The following is a 22200-nucleotide window of genomic DNA, read 5'->3' on the forward strand; positions in this document are numbered from 1 at the left end:
CGAATCAGGCTCTCTGCTCAGCAGGGAGCCTGCTTCCCTTCCTCTCTGCCTGCTTGTGATCTCTCTCTGTCAAATAAATTAAAAAAAAAAATGTGGTTTGTGCTACTGATGACTGAATTTCTAAATTTTATTTTATTTTTAAGATTTTTTTTTTTTTTAAGTAGTCTCTACACCCAACTTCGGGCTTGAACCCACAACCCCAAGATCAAGTCACATGCTCCACTGGCTGAGCCAGCCAGGTGCTCCTGAATTTTTAAATTTTAAATTTAAATGGCTAGTGGTATCCTGTGCCATAGCAAGAAGACAGAAGGCTCCAACGTGGCAGTCACTCCTCCCTGCCTCCCTACACAGGATCTTTGCCCTCGCTGAGCCTTAGTTTCTTGGTGTGTAAGATGGGCATAAAACAGTGGCTATATTACTAGGCTTTCCCTATGGGTAAGTGAGACACCATGGCCCAAGATGTCTTCCCCTTGATTCTCTGCTCTTCACTGGAGGACGGCCCACCGCTGTGGGCCAGGGAGGGGCTGGGGAGATGGAGGCCATTTCTGCATCTCCAGGTCCTTTACTGCTCTGCTCTTTGTCCAGTCTTTTCCACCAGACTGTAAACTTCATGAGGGAACAGACCACATCTATTGTAAGCTGCAAACCCACAGTCTTGCCATTCTGGGCATATGGTGGGCAGCCAGTTCACTTGTTGAAAGAATGTTGAATGGTTTAAGCTTCCCCTGAAACTGTGCTCAGATTAATGAGATTTGCAGCTAAAATGTCTGACTGCTTCTGGCCCTCAACAGAGCTGAAAGGGAAGCCACTGTTTAGATGGGGAAACTGATCCCAAAGGTCCCGTGGGGTTAAGGGTAAAGTCATCCCAAGGACAAGAGGTCATCTTCTTGACTGGAATTGAAAGGAGATAGAGGGCAGAGCGTCACTCCACAATTTCCAGACATCACAAACTCACCCCAGGTCCCAGCCTCCCCTCTTCAGTACTGACACTGACCTCAGCCGTGAGCCAGCGATGAGCACGTGGCCAGGTTTCTCCAGCTTCTCAGGCTGATGAAAGGCAGATGGGGAAAGCAGCCCCCCTCTTTTTCCCAATCAGCAATGGGCTCTCAGCTAAAGTTTCCCAGAGATGCCTTAAGGACCAGTGTGAGTTTACCAGGGAGATGATGCAGGGAAGGGCCTTCTAGGTGGAGGGAACAGCAGGTCCAAAAGCACGACGTGTGACTGGACACCAGAGCCTAGTCAGGCAGCAGCAGGTGAGAACATGCACTCCTGAAGGAATGGAGGGGACGGTTTCCACGTGTGGAGGACAGCTGGGAAAGCATAGAGGGCCAGGGTTCACCCTGGGCAGGTACAGCCTGGTGTCAAGGTTGGACCCTGGTCCTGGCTCACCAGCAGCATTCCTGTCCACTGAACATCAAGGGAACTGGAGGGGTGGGAGAGTGAGGCCTCCTGTTCTCTGCCACCACCACTCAAACCGCAGCCTGAGGTTTCCCACTTTTGGAAACCCTAACCATGCCTGACTTTCATATTTCTGCCCCATAGTCCGTCCAATCCAATCCTTGAAATCCCAGCAAGGAAGGTGGGGGTGGGGGGTGGGGAGGGTGTGCTGGAACAGAAGGAAGGCTTTGGCCAGGTTCACCAAGTATGAATTCCTGGAGCATTGCTTAGGTGTCCCTGTTCCCAGCTTTTACAGCCCAGGCTCCCAGCCAGGACCCAAGTGGCTCCAGGTCTTGTCCATGAGATCCTGGCTCCCAGGAGAGCAGAGTCCCAGCCCTTGAGCTGCAAGGGACAGCTCAGACTCTGATCTGTGGTTTTAGGTTTTCATTTCCAACCAGGTCTTTGTTCAGACCGGGAAGAAAAAGGAAAAAAGCTACACGGTTCTGTCTCTCGAGAACTGGAAAGGGGGAAGGCATTGAGCGAGAGAGGGATGCCTCATGCCCAGTCTTCTCCCCCTCCCGCGTGCGGGTGGGGACGGGGAGAGATGGGGGTGAATAAGAGGGGTGCTTGGGTGGCCAAGGAGGTGGGATGCCCCCAGAAGAGCATATGTGTATGTGTGTGCGCGGGCGTACGGTGAGGGGGCTGTCGACTCTTAGATGAAATTCTCCTCTCAGGGCGTGCCCCAGCCCCTCGCCGGCAGATGCCCGCCCCAGCTTAGGGCAGATGACCCCTCCCCCCGTTCACCTGTCCCCTTCCCCCCCAATCCCAAGTTGAGACGGCCTCTCCCTCCCTTCCTCCTCTCCCACCCGGCCCCCACTCACCTGTTCCCCCACTCCGAGTTCACACCGCTGCTCCCCCTCGCCCGCCTCCCCCCACCGCCCCCGGTACCTGCGCCCCAGCCGGGAAGACGATGCTTGGCGGCGCCGCGCGGCGCGTGGCGAGGAGGCCAGGACCCGGCGCGCGTGGGGGCGCGGGGGTGCAGCGCGGAGTGGGGGGCGGTGCTGCGTGTGGGAGCGCGACGGAGCCGGCGGCCCCGAGCCTGCCAGCGCCGGCGAGGGTGCGCGGGGGAGCCGGCGGGTGCCGGCCGCGGGCGTGTGCGGGGCGCGGGCGTGCGCGCGAGGGTGTGTGCGCGGCCCGGGCGGAGCGCCGGGCGGGCGGCGGCGGCGGCGGCGGCGGCGTTAGGACTCGGGGGACGCCGCCCCCCGCCCCCGCCCCCCGCGTCCCGCCCCCGCCCAGCCGCCCGCCTCAGTTCGCGCCGCGCCTCGGCTCCAAGCGCAGCGGCGCCGGCTCCGGGAGCGCCACGGAGCCCCTGCGTGCGGCCGCGCCGGCGATGCGGGGCCGCCCCGCGCCCGCCCCAGTCCCGGCCCCGGCCCCGGCCCCCGCGGGAAGGGGCTGAGCCGCCCGCCGCCGCCCGGATGGCGAGCCTCGCCGCGCTTGCCCTCAGCCTGCTCCTGCGGCTGCAGCTGCCGCCGCTGCCCGGCGCCCGCGCACAGAGCGCCGCAGGTGAGTGCGCCCGCCGGGCCCCGCTCCCTCCCCGGCGCGCCCGCCGCCGCCGCGGGGCCCCCGGGGGAGAAAGTTGCGCGGGCTCGCGGGGGGCGCGTCCCGAGGGCCGGAGCCGGCTCCCCGCCGCCCGCGCCGCCAGCTGCGTCGGATGCGCCCGGGCCCGCGCGTCCCCCGGGCAGCCCGCGTTTGGCGAAGTTCCCCGCCCGACTTTCCTGGCGGCCCCGGGGCTGGAGGAACTTTCGCGGTTGTTGCGAATGTCTCCACTTGCTGCCTCCCACTTGTCGGAATCCGTCCCTGGAGTGTTTGGGGCACCGACGCCCGGGGTGGAGCGTTCGCTTCCCGCAGCTTCGGGGGCAGCGCGCGCTTTTCGCGGGGAGCGCTGGTCGCCGGCAGGCCGAGGCTGCCGGGGCGGTGGCTTTTCTTTTCTCCAGGGAGAGACGGCAAGCTTCAGACTTTGCTCTAAATACGCCGCGCCCCTCGGCTAGTCCTGAAGCAATCCGCTGAAGGCACCGTGGGGGTGTTCATGTTAACGACTGAGACAGCACTGCCTCCTTCCTAGCCCGTGGTTTTTAGCGGAGTGTATGGGCACCCCAGTTAAGGCCCTTCAAGCAAGAATGGCTTCGACCTGTGAGGCTGACTGTTCCCGAAAAGTTGTGGGGTGTTTTTTTTTTTGTGGGGACACTCGTATTTGGGTTTGGCCGTAGGAAGGAGGTGAGCAGAGGTAGTTCTCAGTGGGGGCGGGGGGGGGCTGGTGTGCTCCTAATGGTAAGTTGGCATGCCCAGGAGACCACCACCGTCCCGGGTCTTACACTTCACCAAACCCCGCCCGCCGCAGGCCGCTTCCAGCTCCGAGCCCTCAAAGAGTGGGCGGCAGGTGGGGGGACAGAAGGGAAGGAGTGGCGTAGGTATGCTTCCAAGTTCAAAATCACCTTGAAGTTTCCGACCACCGATTGGCTTTGGTGGGACCACACGGAACGGAGATTGCTGGGATCCCAGGGACAGGCCGAGACAAACAAGTGAGATTTAGGGAAAGATTAGTTTCGGATTGCTAAGTAACGGCGGTGCCCATATATTATCCTGAAGAAGCAAAGAAAGAAGAAGAAGAAAAAAAAGAGGTTTCACGGTGGAGTGAAACCTCTTTAAGCAGGCTGCCTTTGAGGTTAGGAACCGCTGGAGTGACCTTCCAGGGGAAATGCACTGGCGTCTCTCTTGCGCCATAGCAAAATGGGAAGCGGGGATGGGAGTTTGTGAAGGGACAGCCTGTTTCCGTGGCTGGGAAGTTAGGTGACTAGGACACTTCTGAGGTGTGTGAGGCTGGAAGGTTGGATTAGCAGGCACCACGCCATTCTAAAGATGGTGTACAATTCCTATTCCCATTTTGGGTCTGTATGAGGTGTCTACAGAGGGGAGAGGAGGAGGGGATGCTGGGGGCAGCCCTGCGTGATTTGGGACTTAAATTCTTACTTTCCTCCAGGGCCAGGCCGGCCTGTCCCGCATTAACAGAACTCACGTTCCCACGGCGAAGCCTCCTTCCCACCCACCCACCCCCAGCCAACCCCCTCGCCCACCCCTCCGAATATTAAAAATATTCCGCCGCCGTTTTCTGGTAGCAAGCGGTAAAACCCTGCTGGGTTGGGGAAACTGTCCAAGGCAGAAAGCGCGCTGCTCGCGCTGCTCCCACCAGGTGGCGCTCGCCCACAACTGTTAAAATGCAAATCGAGTTGCTTTCATCGCAGGAATAGAACTTCTTTTCAAATTTTAAATGAGTAATGTGTTTATTCAGCAGCCTTTTGTTAAAACATTTAGAGAGGTGTGAGGAGCAAGCACCTTTTCTTTGTTTGCCCTTTGGAACACAAGGGGAAGAAAAGCAATCCAGGACCACAGTTTGGGAAGATACCTACTCTGAAGGCTCCTCTGGTTTCTTTTGGTTCTACCCGAGCCTTTTGGCTTCTGCAAACCGACTAGAGCATATACTTTGCAAGTGACTGCGTTTGTTCCAGGGGCTCCTTAAACATGCGGGAGTAGCTTGTGTGCGAGAGAGCCTCATTAATTTGTAAAAATGGGGATTTTCTGTGCATATCTGTCTGCTTTTTGGTTTAATGCTGACGTCTTGGGCCATTTAAATTAGATTTTTTTTTTCCCCCCAGACTTCTTCATAAAGATCTCTATTTGTAGATGCAGGAATTCTGCAAGTGTTGACTTTTTAAAGTGGATTTACCATCTTACTTTATTTCTAAATGCTGAAATTGCTGGAATCCAAATCTAGTACAAATATGACAATGTCTTGATTTCCTTTAAAGTATCTTATTTAAAACTTTTGGCAAGTTTGGGTAAATAGTACATTTTAAAACTCGGTGGCATGCTTTCCATATTGTTTTAATCTGAAAATTCCGTCTTAAAAGCACTTCAAATTTGTAAGCTTGCATCTAATACACAGTTAGGGTGATAGGATTTGCTGTAACATGTTGGTCACCATGTCCAAAGGTTAGTGGTGAGAGCTTGTCATCAAAGGGCAGTTTCCGTCTTCCTACTCTAAGATGTGTTTCATGAGCCAGGGTGATGTTTGTAAAGAATGATTGAAAAAAGCATTTGAAATCAGCTTGCTGAGAGTGTGGCAAAACATCATTTGGGATAGGGCAAGAGAGAAACAAACAAACAGATAAAGGGATAATTAGTCCATTTACTAGTGGATTTCAGCCTCTCTGGACACTGAGAGCAAAAATGGATCGTAGAGGGGACAGACTTGAGATTGCAGTTGTTAGCGATGTAGTCATTTAACTCGATTCTCATCGCCAGTTATCTCTGGGGAGCTGTTAGCGGTACAGTCAAATTTTATTTTCTCTCCTGGATTGCTTGATTTCTTTCCTAATAAAAGAATAATTAATGTGCAAACCTGGCTTGGATTCTGTTTCAGCAGCAATCACAAAACGCATCCACAATGAGAGCAGACCATTTTCTTGGGTAAAAACCTACTACCTTTCCACTCTATTCCATTCCTTCTTGCTGGTCCCTAGCATAGCGCTTGCAGGTTTGTGGCTGCCGGCTGTGACAGCATCCGCGGGAGTAGTGTAACTGTCACCTTTCAGAGCCACGATCACAGGACTGTACAGCATCCTTCCTTTAAGCACGGGATACTCCCGTGACTCTCTGACAGCACGTTGCTGTGGAAACAAGGGCAATGGCATGTAGGCGGAGGGTCCTTCATAAATATTTATTGGTGATGATGAAGAGATGGTAGAGTCTGTGGCAACCTTTGTGGGGGCCTGGGGAGTTCCACTGGGGAGGCAGCCTGACTTAGGGAACTGAGTAAGAGCTTTGGAGTCTAAAGTCCTTCATGTGAATCCCACTCTGCTGCTTTCCAGCCATTTCAGCTTGGGAAAGTCATTTACCTTCTCCCATCCCCAGGTTCTCATCTGTAAAGTGAGGATAGCTGTAGCCACCTCGTTGGAGTTTGTAAAGACTAGAGATGATGTATGCAGAGTAAGTAGTTGGCCAGCGCACAGTAGTGCCTTATCCTAAAGGGGAGTCTGGTCTGTTACTTGGCCTTGGCATTGGTGTGTGGACACAGGTCAAGGGGGCATTGGTGGTAAGCTCAGTTATGAGTAGAAAAAATTACATGGCTGGGTTTTGGTGATGATGTTTAGTTTTTCCTGCTGGGGGGCACTTGATTTTGCAACTGCTTTTATTTTGTTTATTTTTATGGGGGGGGGTTGCGGAGAAGGAGGGGGAGAGGGAGAGAGAATCTTAAGGAGACTCCATACCCAATGCAGGGCGACTTGGGTCTCGATCTCACAGCCCTGAGATCATGACCTGAGCTGAAATCAAGAGTCAGACGCTTAACAGACTGAGACAGCCCGGTGCCTCTGCAACTGCTTTTAGAAAGAGATTTAGTACCAAACAGCTGACACTGTTACATTTGGCCATTCAAGAGTTCAGATAGGGAATGTTTAGTTTTAAGCACATTTTACCTTCTAAATGAAAACTGATAAAAACCCAGATGGTTACACGTTGTAACAGGAGAGTATTGGGAATATCTTACTTCCCTTCCTACCCCGTCCCTCACCCACTCTTCCTTGCCTCCCCTGCTCCATGTCCCTCTCTTACCTGACATAGAAACGCAGTGCCTGGTGCTCTGGAGGCAGTGGGAAGGTGGGAGATGCTTTGTGCACTTGATAAACAAGCAAAGAATAAGTAAACATATAGAGAGCTATGGCATTCCAGTAAAAAAAAAAAAAAAGGCTATGAGATTATTGAAACAAACCATGTCCGACAAGTATAATAGCATTTGCAAGCACATTACAGAATTGGAGAATTGGGGCTAGGAGGAAACACCATGTAGATAACAGTAAATAGAGTATCTCATGAAATCTTATAAAATGGGTTCAGATTGGTTGGCAGAGGAAGAAAACTGTGGCTTTAAAAAAAAAAAAGATGATAACAATCAGATGCCGTAGTGATCGTTGGTGTCATGTCCAGTCAGGTCGGGGTGGCAAGTTGTGGTCATGGGATTTAGCATTTGATGTGGTCTTGCTGGACACTCTTATTTGCCCAAGCAATGAGGACACGGAGATGGCAATGCCATTTATTTACGATTACGAAGAACTGTAGTTCTAAAGATGATAGACCCAGGTGTATTCTAGGCATCGATCCTAAGAGACCTTCTGGAAGTCAACAGTGAAAAATGGGAATTTTGGGGAAAATGGGAAAATGTGTCAAAAAGGCAGAATGGTGAGAAGATGATAGGAACCATTCAGGAATGATGATCATTTGGCCAGTTTTATCCCAAAATGTCAGCGTTATTTCCCTTGACCTATGCCAGTTATCTACACAGGCAAGAGATCCTCAGAACCTTTACCAGACTGGCAGGTAACTAATAAACTGAAGGTAACTAATAAATTAAAGTCCCCAGTGTTACAGTCTTGATTTTTTTTTTCCACACTGGAGTCAGGCTGCTGAAGAATGTCACACACACACACACACACACACACACAGCCCCTGGTGCCTAAGTGGAACAGATCTGAAATCTTTTCAATTTCTTGAATATTCAGCTTAAATTTTTTATTTGATGCTGGAGGGAATTAAAAATCGTGATGTCAGTTTGGCAGTTTCCTTAGAAAGTTAAACCTACATATACTGTAGGATCCAGCAAGGCCACTTGTAGGAGTATAGCCAACAGAAATGAAAACAGACATCCACACAAAGATACATACATGAATGTTCATAGCAGCATAATTCACAGAAGCCCCCAAACTGGGAACAAGCCAGGTGTCCATCGACTAGGAATCCACCTAATGGGATGCCATGAGCCACGAAAAGGAATGAGCTATTGATATATGTTAACATTGATGAACCTCAAAATACATACCGGGCAAAAGAAGCCAGATGCAAAAGACTATCTACTCCATAAACTATTCAAAAAAGGCAAATCTCTAGAGATAGAAAGCAGATCAGCGGCTGCCTGGGGCTGGTGGTGGTAGGAGCGGGGATTTATAGCACACGGGTACGAGAGAATATTTTGGAGTGATGGAGAGATGGGAAAATTGGAAGAAGGTGGTGATTGTATAACTCTACAAATCCTGGTGCCCTGGATATGAACTTGATAAGCTGTTACATCGCTATTCTGAGCCTTTATTTCTGCATCTGTAAAATGGGCACCCCAGTGCCTCCCTCACTGCCGCAGGAGTCAGAGATAACACTTGTACATTATCAAGCCGGGTGCCCGCACAAAACAGGCATCATTATTACTTGTCCCTTGTCAGTCTCCAAAATAGGCTTTTGCATGAGTTATTTGCGAGGCATTATTTTTGATTGTTTTTCTTTTTTTCTTTTCTTCCTCTTTTTTTCCTTGGGACTTTTATTTTTTATTTATTTATTTATTTATTTATTTAAAGATTTTATTTATTTTTTTGACAGATAGAGATCACAAGTAGGCAGAGAGGCAGGCAGAGAGAGAGGAGGAAGCAGGCTTCCTGCCGAGCAGAGAGCCCGATGCGGGGCTCGGTCCCAGGGTCCCATGGTCCAGGACCATGACCGGAGCCGAAGGCAGAGGCTTTAACCCACTGAGCCACCCAGGCGCCCCTCCTTGGGACTTTTTAGACTGAGTTAAATCAATGAGCTAACCTGTCTTACCTTGCATCAGTTTGGCAAAAAACGAAAGTTTTCGACTCTCAAGTTTGTGACAAGGATCTGAGCAATTAGGTGTCTTTGTTCATTGTTGAGTAGTGACTAAGGAAACCGCTTTTTTGAAGTGCTAATTTTATTAAACTTGCAGATGTGAATTACGTGGAGTATTTTCGTAGGGTATGGATTGGTGGGGGAGGGAGAGAATAGACCATTCATTCATTTTTCTTTCTCTTTAAGCCGGGATGTAAAGTGTAACAGAAGAGGAGATGCTCCTCTGTCTCAGGGGCAGATGCAACACGTTTTTGGCCCTTTAGTCTCCGAGCAGGGTGAACAGCTGGGAGAAGCAAGGCAACAGCTCCTACCTGCGGTTTTTTGTTTTTTTTTTTCTTCCCCGCTTTTCTAGGGGGCTTCCACCCACATCCCAGGAGAACTTCGCACTGGCAGTGCATATGCTGCCCTTAAAAAGTTTACTAACTCCAGACTTTTCTTAGCCTCATGAAGCTTATCCTCTTCCCAGGGAGGAAGCCCTGCTGATACCCCCACCCCCATCCCCAGCTCCAGCTTCCCAGAACCCTGGGCAGCTTGTTTCCTCTCAGATCACCTTGATTTTGCTTTACCCCTCTTTTTTTTAATTTTTTTTTTTTTTAAATCCCAGTGGTTCTGAAACTGATCATGGACTCACAAAGCCAGTTCTCTTGCTCCTCCCGAAACTCATACTGGGGGTTTACATAGTCATTCTTTCTGAGTCCATTTGTCTCTTCGGAACCAAGCATGGATTCATGGATTCATGTCAGCGAGGAGAACTTTTTAAAGAGAGTTTGATGTTAGATCATCAGGCACGAGCGGTCTTGGATGCTCCGGACTTGCTCTCATTGACTGTAATGACGACTTGTTTTTGCTGTCCCAGGTTGGTCAGAGGAACCCCCGTTGAACCAGATCCTTCTTCAGTGCTTCCGGACGTCTTTGAGAGCATCCTTATTTTTCTGTGACAACAAGCAGACCCAGGCTCACCTCTAGGTTAGGTTTTCTGTCCCAACCATGTGGTCACTTATTTTTTATTTTAATGAGCTGTGGCTCCTTTTTGTGGTGACATCAGAGTCTGAGTTTTAGGGGAACTCTGGAAGAGAATGGAATAAAACGGGTGGGCAGTAATGTTAGGGATAGAAAGATATTTTAAATAGCATGCGTTTATTACTGCTTATCTCTTAGATTTTTTTAGGGTTGCTTTGGGCATGAGACCTATTGATCTAATTAAAAATAATTTTGTCACTGTCACTGCTTAGAGTATAGCCTTAAAGTTGATGCTAATGCTTCTTTTTTTCTTAAGGATCTCTCAGTCGGCCCCTAAGTGCCTGGGTCCAGATGAATTCACCTGTCAGTGTTTCTTAGGTACCAACTTTATGAAAAGAAAAAAAAAAAACCCAAAAAACAAAAAACAAAACAAAAACACCCCAGTCCCATGTCCCTCTAAGGGAACCGTGTTAGTTACCTGTTGCTGCATAACAAGTTACATCCCTCACCGTTTCTTGGAGTCAGGAATCTGGGTGTGGCCCAGCTGGCTTCTCTGGCTTTGGATCTCTCCGCAGGCTGCAGACAGGCTGTTGGCTGGGGCTCCAGTCCGCTCAGCCGGAATGGAGAAGGCTCTGCTTCCAGCCTCACTGGCATGGTTGTGGTTGGAGTGAGGGACTCAGTTCCTCCTGAACTGTCAGCTAGAGGCTGCTCTGACTTCCTTGCTCTAGGAGCCCCCTACCCTATCATGATTGCCGGCTCCATCGGAGCAAACAATTGACAGGGCAGGAGACAGCATGAGCAACACAGAAGTCAGCCTTTTGTAACCTAATTTTGGAAGTGACATCCCTCACTTTTGCCAGCGTCTGTGTGCACAAGGTGAGTCCCTGGGTCTGGCCTCCTCGCAAGGGGAGGGAGTCAAATACGGGCTTGAAGGAAGTGGGGATTGTCAGGAATGATTTCAGGAGCTGCCCACTCCAGGAACCTCGAAAAATAGATTAGTGTAGGAAACCTTGTATCTTGGAGGAAAATACAAATATAACTTTTAAAGTATGTGCAAATCTTTTAATTCTTTTTATTATTTCAGCAATCAGTGTCAGTTCAGTGTCAAGCTTTTGCTCTTAAAGGCCTTTGAGTACAGAGATTTATTGGCTCTGAATTGCCTTGGTCCAAATCTTTAAAAAAAAAAAAAAGTTAATTAGGAGCATCAGAAAGTAAAATTGAATTAACACGAAGACCCGTCAGAAAACTTCTCCAACTTTAAAAAGTTGAAGTACTATTAAGTTTTTGTAAGACTATAAAACTGTTACACTAGGATCTAAGTTGCACAAGAACCAATTTGTAGCAAACACCAATAGATTAGGGCTACAGTTTAGCTGGAAGTTCATATTTTTATTACATTTAGATATCCCAATTTTAAAAATTGGTATTTATTTTAGACCTTTTTGACCCACTTCCAGAGGGTTTTTTTTATTGCCACATAAAATAAGCATGGAGAATTTACTAAGTTACAGTGATTTAAAGATTTAATGTAAATATACTGATAATTTTATGGCTCAAAACACGTCCTCCTGTACTCTAAGTTTTGATTGCTGTGGTAACAGTACGGTCATTCCAGAAGGAATTCAGTCATAGTATGTTTTTCAGGGCAGCGGTGGTTTGGAACCATAAGATCGTCTAGTGAAGGATGGTTTTGTCGAAAATCAAAATGGGCTGACCAGACGTTGGACTTCCTGGTGGGGACCTGCTCCAGGAATTTCCCTGATTTTGTAGATGACCTGTTGCCTTGGCAGGTGGGAGGGGTGGGGCCAGGGCCCCCATTGTGTTGGCCAAGGTGGCATCTGCTGTTAGGCAGGAGGGTCACTGGTTTACTGTGGCCCAGATTCCCAGACCTCGTGGACTCATTTCCACGAGGTGGCCCTGGGGAGGGAGGAAGCTAAGACACCTTGAGTTCACCCTTCATCCCCCTGGGAAAAATGTTTGTCTTTCTAACACTTTCAGGGACTTGGATTTTTGAGTACATTCTCATTTATTAACTGTCATCTTCAGTCCTGCTGGGTCAGGCTGTGCAGAGTTGGGTGGCCAGGTACCCCAGTGTGAGGGAGGTGGGGGCCTAATTTCCCCAGGGGGTCTAGGTCACAGCTCCTGCACAGCCACACTTACAGTGCAGGGTCACGGCCTTTGTGCCGGTCCACTTTGCCAGTGTTGATTTCACAGTCATTTCCATGTCCGCCCCTCTCTTAGTTCCAGATCCGGACCATCTGCTGTTTTCACTGCTAGTTTTTTTTTAATTCATTGATTCTTTCCTGTGCTGACTGTTGTTCATATACCATCTCTTCACCTGTTGCATTGTGTATGTGTGTGTGTGTGTGTGTGTGTGTGTGTGTATGTATGTGTATGTGTGTGTGTGGGTGTGTGTATGTTTATAAATATAAATTTAAATCTATATAAATATCAACAATATAAATATAAACAAATATAAATATATAAATAAAATCTTTAAATATATATATAAATAAATGAGTAAGATGTAATAAATAAGATAAATAAATAAAATCTTAAAAAAATATATATATGTATATTTATTTGAGAGAGAGAGAGAGTGTGCATGAGTTGGGGGGGAGTGGCAGAGGGAGACAGAGAGAAGTAGGCTCCCTGCTGAGCAGGGAGCCCGATGTGGGACTGTTGTGGGACGTGGTGTGCCTTGAGCCACCAAGGCATCCCTATTTTTTGCTTTTTGTTCTCAGAAACCTGTGTATGTTGGGGTGGAGGGAGTGGTTTTCAGTTCAGAAACTTCAGAACCCAAGATTTAAGCCAAGATTCTAATTTGTCTCAAACTAGGGATGGGGTGGGGGAGGGGAGTTCTGATCAGTTCTGTTCAGAAGCTGGGAGCACTGCCAGCCTCTTCCCTTTATCTGTCTGACTTAGGATGGTTATCGTCCTCTAAACAGCATTGTCTGGAACAAAGCAGAGGCCAGCTCTCTAATACTGGGGTTGTATTGCCTTGAGGCCATTTAAATTAGCTTTACAGAGGAACCGTGCAGCCTCCTGAAAAGAGGAAACTTCACAGTTTGCAAATTCTGTGATGCTCAGCTCAAACATGCGCGCCCTTGAGCCACACCATCTTGCCATTGCTTCAAACAGAGGTTCAAAACACTTTTCGGGGGGGGTAATACCTATCTATGCAAATTTCCCATTTCAATGTAATCTTTGAAATTTTCTGCACAGAGGATGGGTGTTCCAAGTAGAACGTTATTTCTGGGACTTGACCCTCTGAACATCATTTTTGGGGGGGGAGTACGATTAACCTGAACAAATCCCAGAGTTCCGAGATGTGACTCTTTTCCACATACGTTAAAACAGAGTTTTAGTGTAACTTAGGACTACTCCCCTTGTTTGTCACTTTTTTAGTGAAGGCTGATGAAGTCAGCTCTCTTACCTTTCTTATCTTTATCTTTTCCCACATATAAACATTTAGTGTGCATTTAAATTCACTTGTGTGTGAAAGCATATTGTTACTGCTTTTACCTGAGAACGGGCTTAGCAAGTACTGAAGCGTCTCTCAGTTCCATTCTCATTTCTTCTCACCTGCCAAACCTCAGCAGCTATCATTTGTCCCTGGAAAGTTGCTGCCCACCTGTTCCACCTGGAGCTCTAGGGGTCCTTGGTACCCACCCTATGCCACGTTACCTTTTCAGATGTCTAACTAGGGGACTAATCTTTGTGATCCATTGGTTTTGGCTCAAACTTCAGATGTTTCCTGCTTTTTGTGGTTTTAACTCCCTTTGGAGATCATTAGTCCTAGCCATTGTTTTGGGTCATATAGAAGATTCCAGGAGTTACGTCTTGAGCCATCTTTTATTATAGGTCTGGTCCAAATGGTTGGTGGCAGAAGAACGGGAAATGAATACCACTTGACTGAGCTCTTTCATGAAAATTTTTATGTTTCAGGCATGTTTTTACTTAATGCTTCCTACTTTGGCATTTCTGATCTCTGACTAAATCTGGCCATCACGGCGAGCTAGTCATGCCTATCCCACTTCTGACACCAGTGGCATAGTTTCAATTGGATTATGGATTATCTGGCAGAGACCTGGTATGTGCTCCAGAACTTCCATAATTATATTCCCTGTTTATTTAGTCAGAGACACAGGATATCGTGGAAGTGAGTTGACTACACACAGGGGAGGCAGGTGTAGTATATCTTGGCCCGACCTTTTCTGGCTTCTCCATTCCCTAATAGGGTGCATAGTTGCTAGTGAATCAGGTAGAATCTTGCTTATGCACAGAAACAGCCCCATTTTTGATGTGCCACTACCCTTTTATATCAGCATCTTGGAAGATCTTATACTAAAAATCTGCAAATCTATTAAGGCATACTTACAAGTATTATTGGGCCCTTCTGGTTCATGAAGCAAATTCAGCATCTGGAAAGCCACATCCTCTTCTTTTGGAAGGAAAAAGAACTGATTTTCTAAGCATAACATAGTCAACTATTATATTAATAACCGAACTATGCATGTTTATTTTAGTATAAAATGCAGAATGGAATGCTATGCTTTGTAGAAGAGGTCTGGGGAGAAATGCAGCTGAAGTGGTAGATGAAGGGCATTTTGACTTTATCTGGAATATTCTAGTCCCTTTGGAAAGAGGAATACACTTAAAGAAAATTTGTTAAAGTTAGTTGATACTTCTTGATAGAGAAGAACATAGGTGTTAATTACACTTCTCTGTGTAATATTTCTGCATTTAAATTACTTCCATCAAAAGTGATCCCCTTGGAATTTAAAGTTTGCCAGTAAAGTGCAGATGATAAGGATTTTGAACATATGTGTTGCTTCCTTCAATCATTCTTTCAAAACAAATTTACATATTGTTTTCTATATGGACTGCTTTCTTTTAAAGTCTGTAATTAGGATTCCTGTGGGGAATTCTAAGACCCCTGCATCTGGTTAGAAAGAAAGAAGTAGAGAATTGTGTCACAGATATAGGGAAACACTGGAGCATGAGTGATTGGGGCCCTGAGGGAGGGGACCTTATTAAGTATCAGTGCCTTTCCCCTTGCAACACCCCCTTCCCCCTCCCAGTACCTCCATGGAGAAATCACAGAGATTCTGCCATGGGACAGCCTCTGCCCCCTGGGTTTGTTTGGGACCCCAGAAAGGCACATTTGAGATAGAGGAGTCATGTTGCACAATCTTTTCAGTGTTAGGAGGTGCTGTGAACCTGGGCACAGTTTACTGTATGTGAAATGACCTGATGATGTCTGTGTACGTTCGTTCATTCCTTCCTTCCTTCCTTCCTAAAGATTTTATTTATTTATTTGTCAGATAGAGAGGGAGAGCACAGACAGGGGGAGTGGCAGATAGATGGAGAAGCAGACTCCCCACTGAGCAAGGAGCCCCATGAGTGACTCTATCCCAGGACCCCGGGATCATGACCTGAGTTGAAGGCAGCCACTCAACTATCTGAGCCACCTAGGTGCTTTGATGTCTGTGTTTTTTAAGGGCTCAAGTTCTGGTGCCTGACTTTAGTATTTTTATTTTTTTCCCTGATGATCAAATCATTTGAAATCTTTATAGAGGTTACATAATATAAAAATCTGCTCCTTCCTGATCAATCGATTTTATTATTTAATGCTATCCATAGTTTGTTTTCAAAAGGAACATGTGTTTGGAATCCCCACATCTAGGAGATGATACAAACAGACTCTTTTGCCAGGATTGTTCATTTCAAACAGCAGCTCCATTAGAACAATCTGGATTAGAATAAGACAGAAGGAATTTTCACTCCCCTGGGATGAAGATTTCTAAACCCTGAAGAGTATACGGAGGAGAGGAGCATTTGGCGTATGTTGGAATGGGAAGCAGAATATACAAGGAGATGACAAGTAATTTGGTGAGATGATGGATGATAGCAGAATAATAATAGGGAAACAGATTCTAAAGTTATGAAAATCATAGGTGCAGTGGGGTATGTCTGCAGAGCAGGAAGGATTCAAACTGAACACCAGGGGAATCAATACAGGAGAGGAAATGTCTACCAAACAGCAAACACGAACGCTATTGTATGCTTTAAATACTTAAAACCAGCCGGACATTTTTCAAAGGCTTTACTCATTGTTGCTTACAGAAACGTCCTAATAGCCCTATGATGTGAGTTCAGTTATCATCAAAAGTGAGGAACAAAGTGGTTAAGTAGCAAGGCCAAGGTCATCCAGCTAGCCGGGGTAGAGTCAGGACTTGAACTCAAGTAAGATGAGGCTGGAATCTGTGTTTTTAGCCACAACGTTCTGCTTTCTTTCTGGTTTACTTTGTGCCAGGTGCTGTGCTAAATTCACCTGTAGGGGGGAAAACTTAGGTCTTCTTTGAAATTCCTGGGCAGAAAGCCTTTCTTCAAAATGTGCAATGAGAATTCCTTTCAGGGGTTTCCAAGGCTTTGTTAGATTCTCATGGTGATCCCATGAAGCAGGCATGGCAATCCCACGTATCAGAGAAGGGATTGTTTTTGTGGAGGTGTAAGGGCTTGGCCACAGTCACACTCGTGGTCATCTCATTTCAGAGTCCAGGATCTTAACCACCACGTGATGTTGGATGTTAGAAAATTTTAATGGCAGGAAGAGGTACGGAAGAGAAGGGCTATCTTTCTGTGAGAGAAGCTCCATCTTCTTCCCCCAAATCAGTCTGTCTTCTTAATCATCCCAGTCTTGAAAGGTGGTGATTCATAGGGGAGGACCCTCACTTGTCCTGGAACAAAGGTTGAGCCCCTGGAGGTGGCGGATGCTGATTCGACCTTGGGAACTTGAGCAGTGGAGGGTGCCAAAGCCCCCAGAATCTCAGATGGGATGAGGGGTTCATCCCAGACTCTGGACTTTGGACCTCTGGGTCTCTAGCAAACAAAGCATTTTGGGAAAACACTTTTTGGCTGGACACAGTTAATTGAGATCATTTAGCCCACAGGATAGCCCCTTGTAGATTTAAGGGAGCTGATTATTATTCTAGTCTTATGTATGAGAGACTGAGGCTTAAGTCATCAGGTGGAACTGCCTTTGAATCTGTAGGATGTATCTGGTCTTAAATGTCACAGATTTTGCTGCAGAAATCTCTGATTCTGAAATAGAAGGGCATGTGTAATTTTCCAAAAGCACCAAGTGCCTCCCCAGTGACTTTTTCATTGTGTGCCCTATACTGAAGAATGTGTAAATCCCCTTTTGGTTCCTACACTGAAGAATGTGTAAATCCCCTCTGTTGCTCTTGTGACTGTAGTTTTCAAGTTCTGTCCTGAAAATGACCCTTTGGTAGTTCTTGGTTATCTTTCTCATGGAATCAGGTCTGGTGTAGGTGGACCCATCCGCTTTGTCATGACAGAAACCATAGCAATTAAAAGGGCAGGCTTTGATCTCAGATTGTGTGGGTTCAAGTCAGTGCTGTGCTACTTATAAGCCGCATGACCTTGAACAAGTTCTTTGAGCCCTCCGAGCCTCAATTTTGTCATCTGTGAAATGAGGCTAATAACAGTAACTTGCCTGTAGCGTGGTTCTGAGGAATCAATGAAGTGATGTGTGGAAGAAGCTCAGCATGGGGCCAGGCTCATGGAAAGTGGCCATTTTTGATGGTGGGGCTGTTGCTGAAACAATCTTGCTGGGGCTCTACAGGGTACATGGCTTGGGTGACCAGGACTGGTTTGTTCAGGGTGGAGGTATCTCCCAGGATATGGGACCTACAGCTCTAGAGGTAGGAGTGTACTGGGTAAACCAGGATGGGCTGCTTACTCCGATGTCTATCCAAGGCTCTGTTCAGAGTGAGCTCATTGCCTGGGCTGGGCAGATTCCTACAAGTTGCATATACAACTCACATTTATGTAGCAAAGAAGGTGATCTGATATTTGACCTCCATTTTATAGATGTTGGTGTAGGAAGAAATAGAATAGTTTTTGCCAGTTTCTGAAACTGTCATCACTAGAGGAGCTGTTTGGGGTCTGTGGTATATCCCTCTAGATCCTGACAGAAAACAGAATTCAACTGCAATGTGTCAGGAGGCTTTAATGAAGGAACTTTTTTTGGGGTAGATTGGGGTTAAGGGACCACAGAAGGGATGCTAAGACATCTAGAGACTCAGAACAGCAGATGGCCATTAGTGCCCTTTAATTTGGAAAGGGGTAAGGGGAGGGAATTGCATTAATGGAGTCCTTCTTTTTACTGATCTGAGTTCTAGGAGGACACATGACCTTGACTCCTTTGCCCTCTGGTTTTTGACTGAGTTTAGCAGATGGGGAGCACTGAGAGGAGGTTGTAGAACAGAGAGAGAAGGGTTGGGGTTCTCCCTTTCTACCTTGCCTCTTTCTCATATGGCTTTATTCCTCAACAGTGATCGTTCTCCAAGTGTGGTCCCTGAACCAGCAGCATCCCCTGGGAGCTTTTTGTAAACACAAAATCTTGAGCCCCACCACAGACCTACTGAATCATAAACTCGGTGGGTGGGACTTAGCCATCTGTGGTCCAACAGGCCTGTTAGGTGATTCTGATGCATGAGAAAATTTGAGAGTTACTGGTCTAGAGAGCAAAGATGCACCAAGAATCTCTTGTGGGGCCTTTGGCCTGTTAAGTCCCCTGTGGTCGGAGGTCACTTTCCTTACAAGCCAAATTGGAGGGAGCCTGGCTCTCTCCATTCATAGTACTTGATTTTCTTAAAGATTTTTCTTGTTTACTTAGGTGTTTATTTTCTGACATTTTTTTCTACTAGAATTTAAGCCTTGTGAAGGCAGGGAGTTTGCTTTGTTCACTGCTGATCTCCTGTGCTCAGCATAACACCTTACATAGTTGGTGCTCACTTAATGCTGGTGAATGAATGGATATTCAGTGATTCCTCAGACCACTTCCAACATTTTAACTCTTGATTTGAAGATTCTGTATTTTTTATTATACAGTAATGGCTGGTTTATCCTAAATTGGTCACTCTGAAATTGAACCAGTTACCTCTATTTTTTTTTTTTTTGTAAAGGAAAATAATAATTGATGTATTAAGGAAAGAGTAAAAACACTCCCTGTGGCAGGGACCATGGCACATGCAGTATGACTCATTATTCCTTTTACTTGTTTAAAAAAAGATTTTATTCATTTACAGAGTGTGAGCAGTGGGGAGGGGCAGAGGGAGAGGGAGAGGGAGAGAGATAATCTCAAGCAGGCTCCACGCTGAGTGTGAAGCCTGACTTGGGGCTTGATCTCACAAGCCCGCAATCTCAACCCGAGCTGAAATCAAGAGTCAGATGCTCAACCGACTGGGCGAAAGTTGCACAGCTGTTGATTGACTGCCTACGCCTGGGTTTTCACCAAGTTGTGTTGACTTCTGGGCCAGTATTGCTTCAATTTCACAGCTGAAGCTGCAAGATTCAGAAGAAGCTATTGAATTGCAAAGATTGATTACATCAAAAAAGAATAGTGTGTGTTGAAAGAAATTTTATCATGGGTCACTCAACACGTCAGAAAGAGAATTGGTGTGGAAGTCCGAGAGACCAGAATCAAAATCCTGGCTCTTGTCGCTTACTGGCTCTATGTCCTTGGGCAAATTATTGTACCTTTCTGAGCCTAGCTTCCCCATATGTCGATGGCAAATGATTCTATCAGCCTGACAAGGGGGTTGTGATCATTTGACCTGATGCATATAAAATGCCTGGCAAGTGATAATAGCAATGGTGGTTTCTGAGAATTTTTTTGAGAGTTGGCAATTTATATACAAATCATGGTAAGTCTCAATTTGATGGGTGGATTTTAGAGTTTACTGCTCCTCATTTGGGAAACCTGATAATGTGACTTGAATTCCCAATGATCCCTGGAGATAGTTTCATTCCCATCTGGACTTGCTGTAGGGTCAGACTGCCTGGGATTCCTTGTTTTCTTGTTATTAGCTGTATGTCCTCAGGCAGATTACTTGGCTCTCTGAACCTTAGATTTCTTTATCAGAAATGGGGGATGGTTTCGCCTACCTCATCAGACTGTTGGGAGCATCATGTGAGATGACATATGTACACTGGTGAATCAATAGAGTGAACATTATTATCATTGTTAAGTGGGAATTTCTTCTCCCTCTCAAATATGTCCGTGGTTTCATTACTGTTGAATATTACACAAGGACCCGTCTGTGCTTGTATGTTGGCACCAAGTGAGGTCTTACGTAGAAACAGTGAATGGTAACCATATACCAGACATTGTGTAAAAACTCCTTTCTTCTCCCGGACCCTACTGTTTAGAAGGTGCACCTTCTAGTGTGTTGTGAAGATCCCAGAAAGAAGCCAAAGGGCCTCTGGGCCACAAAATCGATGTTAAAGCCACACAGAGCTCTTGTCCTTACTCCAAGGGGGAGCCCCCAGACTCTCCTCTAGGGGCCATAGATCTTATTTTACTCACAGTTCTAACAGGTTCTTATTTGATTTCTGAGCCAAGAGGATTTAGAAGGAAGGAGACTGGCCAGTCCAGGGAGACAGGCTTGCAATGGTGTTAAATAAAAGGGGTGATGGCCTGGTTGCTGGAGGAGAGGGGGGAGAACTCCCAGAAGCAGCACTGAGGTTTTATTAGACACAAGAGGCGGAGCTGCTGGGCACGTGGGCAGGGGATACTGCACCCCCAACTCCCCGGAAGGCCTCCACGGCCCCATCTTGTTGCTTTGCTGAAGGTGTAGTGGCAGTCGTGACAATTATGATGTCAGGAGGAAAAACAGGTGTGGGTTCCGAATACAATAACTGATCTTTTTTAGGGATAACCTTGAGTTATAAGAAAAGGCTAATTTGTTTTCTTTAATACCAGTGATTCTATTTTTATATGGCTTCATACAGTGTGTCCAAGTATGTGACTTCATTTCCACCCATGCTCTTAATAAATGTTACCACTTTTTTGCACACAAGAGGCTGAATCTTAGGGCCACCCAGGTATGGAGGGCTGGGCCAAGGCACCAAACCGTCTTTTCAGATTTTGAACCTGGGGTGCCTACCATGGCCCCATTGTATCATGTAAATGGGAAGGGGAATTTGTGGGATGTTTTTAAAGGCTTGGCAGACATAGCTCTTCAGGTGTCTGCTATGGTATTTAGCATGATGTCTTCAATCAAATGAACCTTGGATTTATGTACTTGGAATAGTAAATTGAATTAAAGAGCAAACCTTAGGTAACCGGAAAGCTCTGGTATAATGACGAGTTTTCTTAGGACCAGACTGAATGAAGGCTTAGTGGAAGGGGAGGAGTGGGAAGGAGGAAATGTATAAAGAGGAGTACAGCTAAAAGGAAGGGAAAGGGGAGAGGGCCCGGAATAGCATTCAGACTACAGTTGAGGGACAGGGCAATGACGTTTCCTTGGAGAAGTGTGCTTCTTCTCTCCTTTCTCTGACTCCTTTGATTTTGCTTGACCTGACTCTTCTCAGGCAGCAAGTTTACAGCCTAAGGCTCTTTGTTAAAAATAACTTATTTGCCAAGAGAAATTCATACTAGCATGGGAAAATTGCTGTGGAATAGAGATTTTGATAACAAATAATGTGACAGTAGCCGCCAAAGGATAGCCCACCTCTGGCTTCCTCGTGATGCCAGTTGTATCCAGATGGTCTGGGGAAGGGGGGAGCGGCCCATGACTCACAATCATCTGACTGCATTCATGGTATGAGACAGGCCAGGCCAAGTGCCGTTATGCCTTCCTCCTAGACCCAGGGATGGTCATGCCAGGGTTTGATTTTCCTCTTTGTCATTTACATCAAAGAGGAAGATTTGGCAAATGATGTCCCTTTGTTGGAGGAAAGGGATCGAGATTGGTTTAATATAGAGGTTCTTTGAAAGAAATCAATGTCTAATCTACTCTTTTAAATTAGTGAAAGCTTTGCATAATGCAGCTGGAGGTATGTGGAGGGCTGATAGCATGTGAATTTTGGATTAGGATGAAGTTCGAACTGAAGTGGACCCTGTGAGTGAACCTTGGCTATGTAAAAAATTACCACAAAGTTAGCTGCTTAGGAGAACACTTACTCAAACGCTTAAACCACTGATAATGTTTATCATCTCATGGCTTTTGTGGGTCAGGAGTCTGGGCACAGCTGAGCTGTGTCCTCTGGCTTGGGGTCTCTCACGAGACTGCAGTTCACATGGCTGCCATG

At 46.7% G+C, this 22200-nt stretch overlaps 1 protein-coding gene across 13 annotated transcripts in view; it reads left to right on the forward strand.

Moving 5' to 3' along the window:
* Window positions 1-2687: 2687 nt before the first annotated feature.
* PTPRT (protein tyrosine phosphatase receptor type T) overlaps window positions 2688-22200 on the forward strand; it is a 1045273-nt gene continuing 1025760 nt past the window's right edge. For 10 of the 13 annotated variants that reach the window (XM_032838508.1, XM_032838515.1, XM_032838509.1 and 7 more), the window contains exon 1: window positions 2688-2940. In XM_032838508.1, coding sequence (XP_032694399.1) covers window positions 2853-2940 — 88 coding nt within the window. In that variant the 5' untranslated portion in view covers window positions 2688-2852. The remainder of the gene's footprint in view (window positions 2941-22200) is intronic. The other 3 variants (XM_032838511.1, XM_032838516.1, XM_032838519.1) reach the window with 3 other exon arrangements.

The sequence above is a fragment of the Lontra canadensis genome, unplaced genomic scaffold, assembly GCF_010015895.1.
Source record: "Lontra canadensis isolate GAN:19392208 unplaced genomic scaffold, GSC_riverotter_1.0 scaffold105, whole genome shotgun sequence".
In the NCBI taxonomy this organism is placed as follows: Eukaryota; Metazoa; Chordata; class Mammalia; order Carnivora; family Mustelidae; genus Lontra; species Lontra canadensis.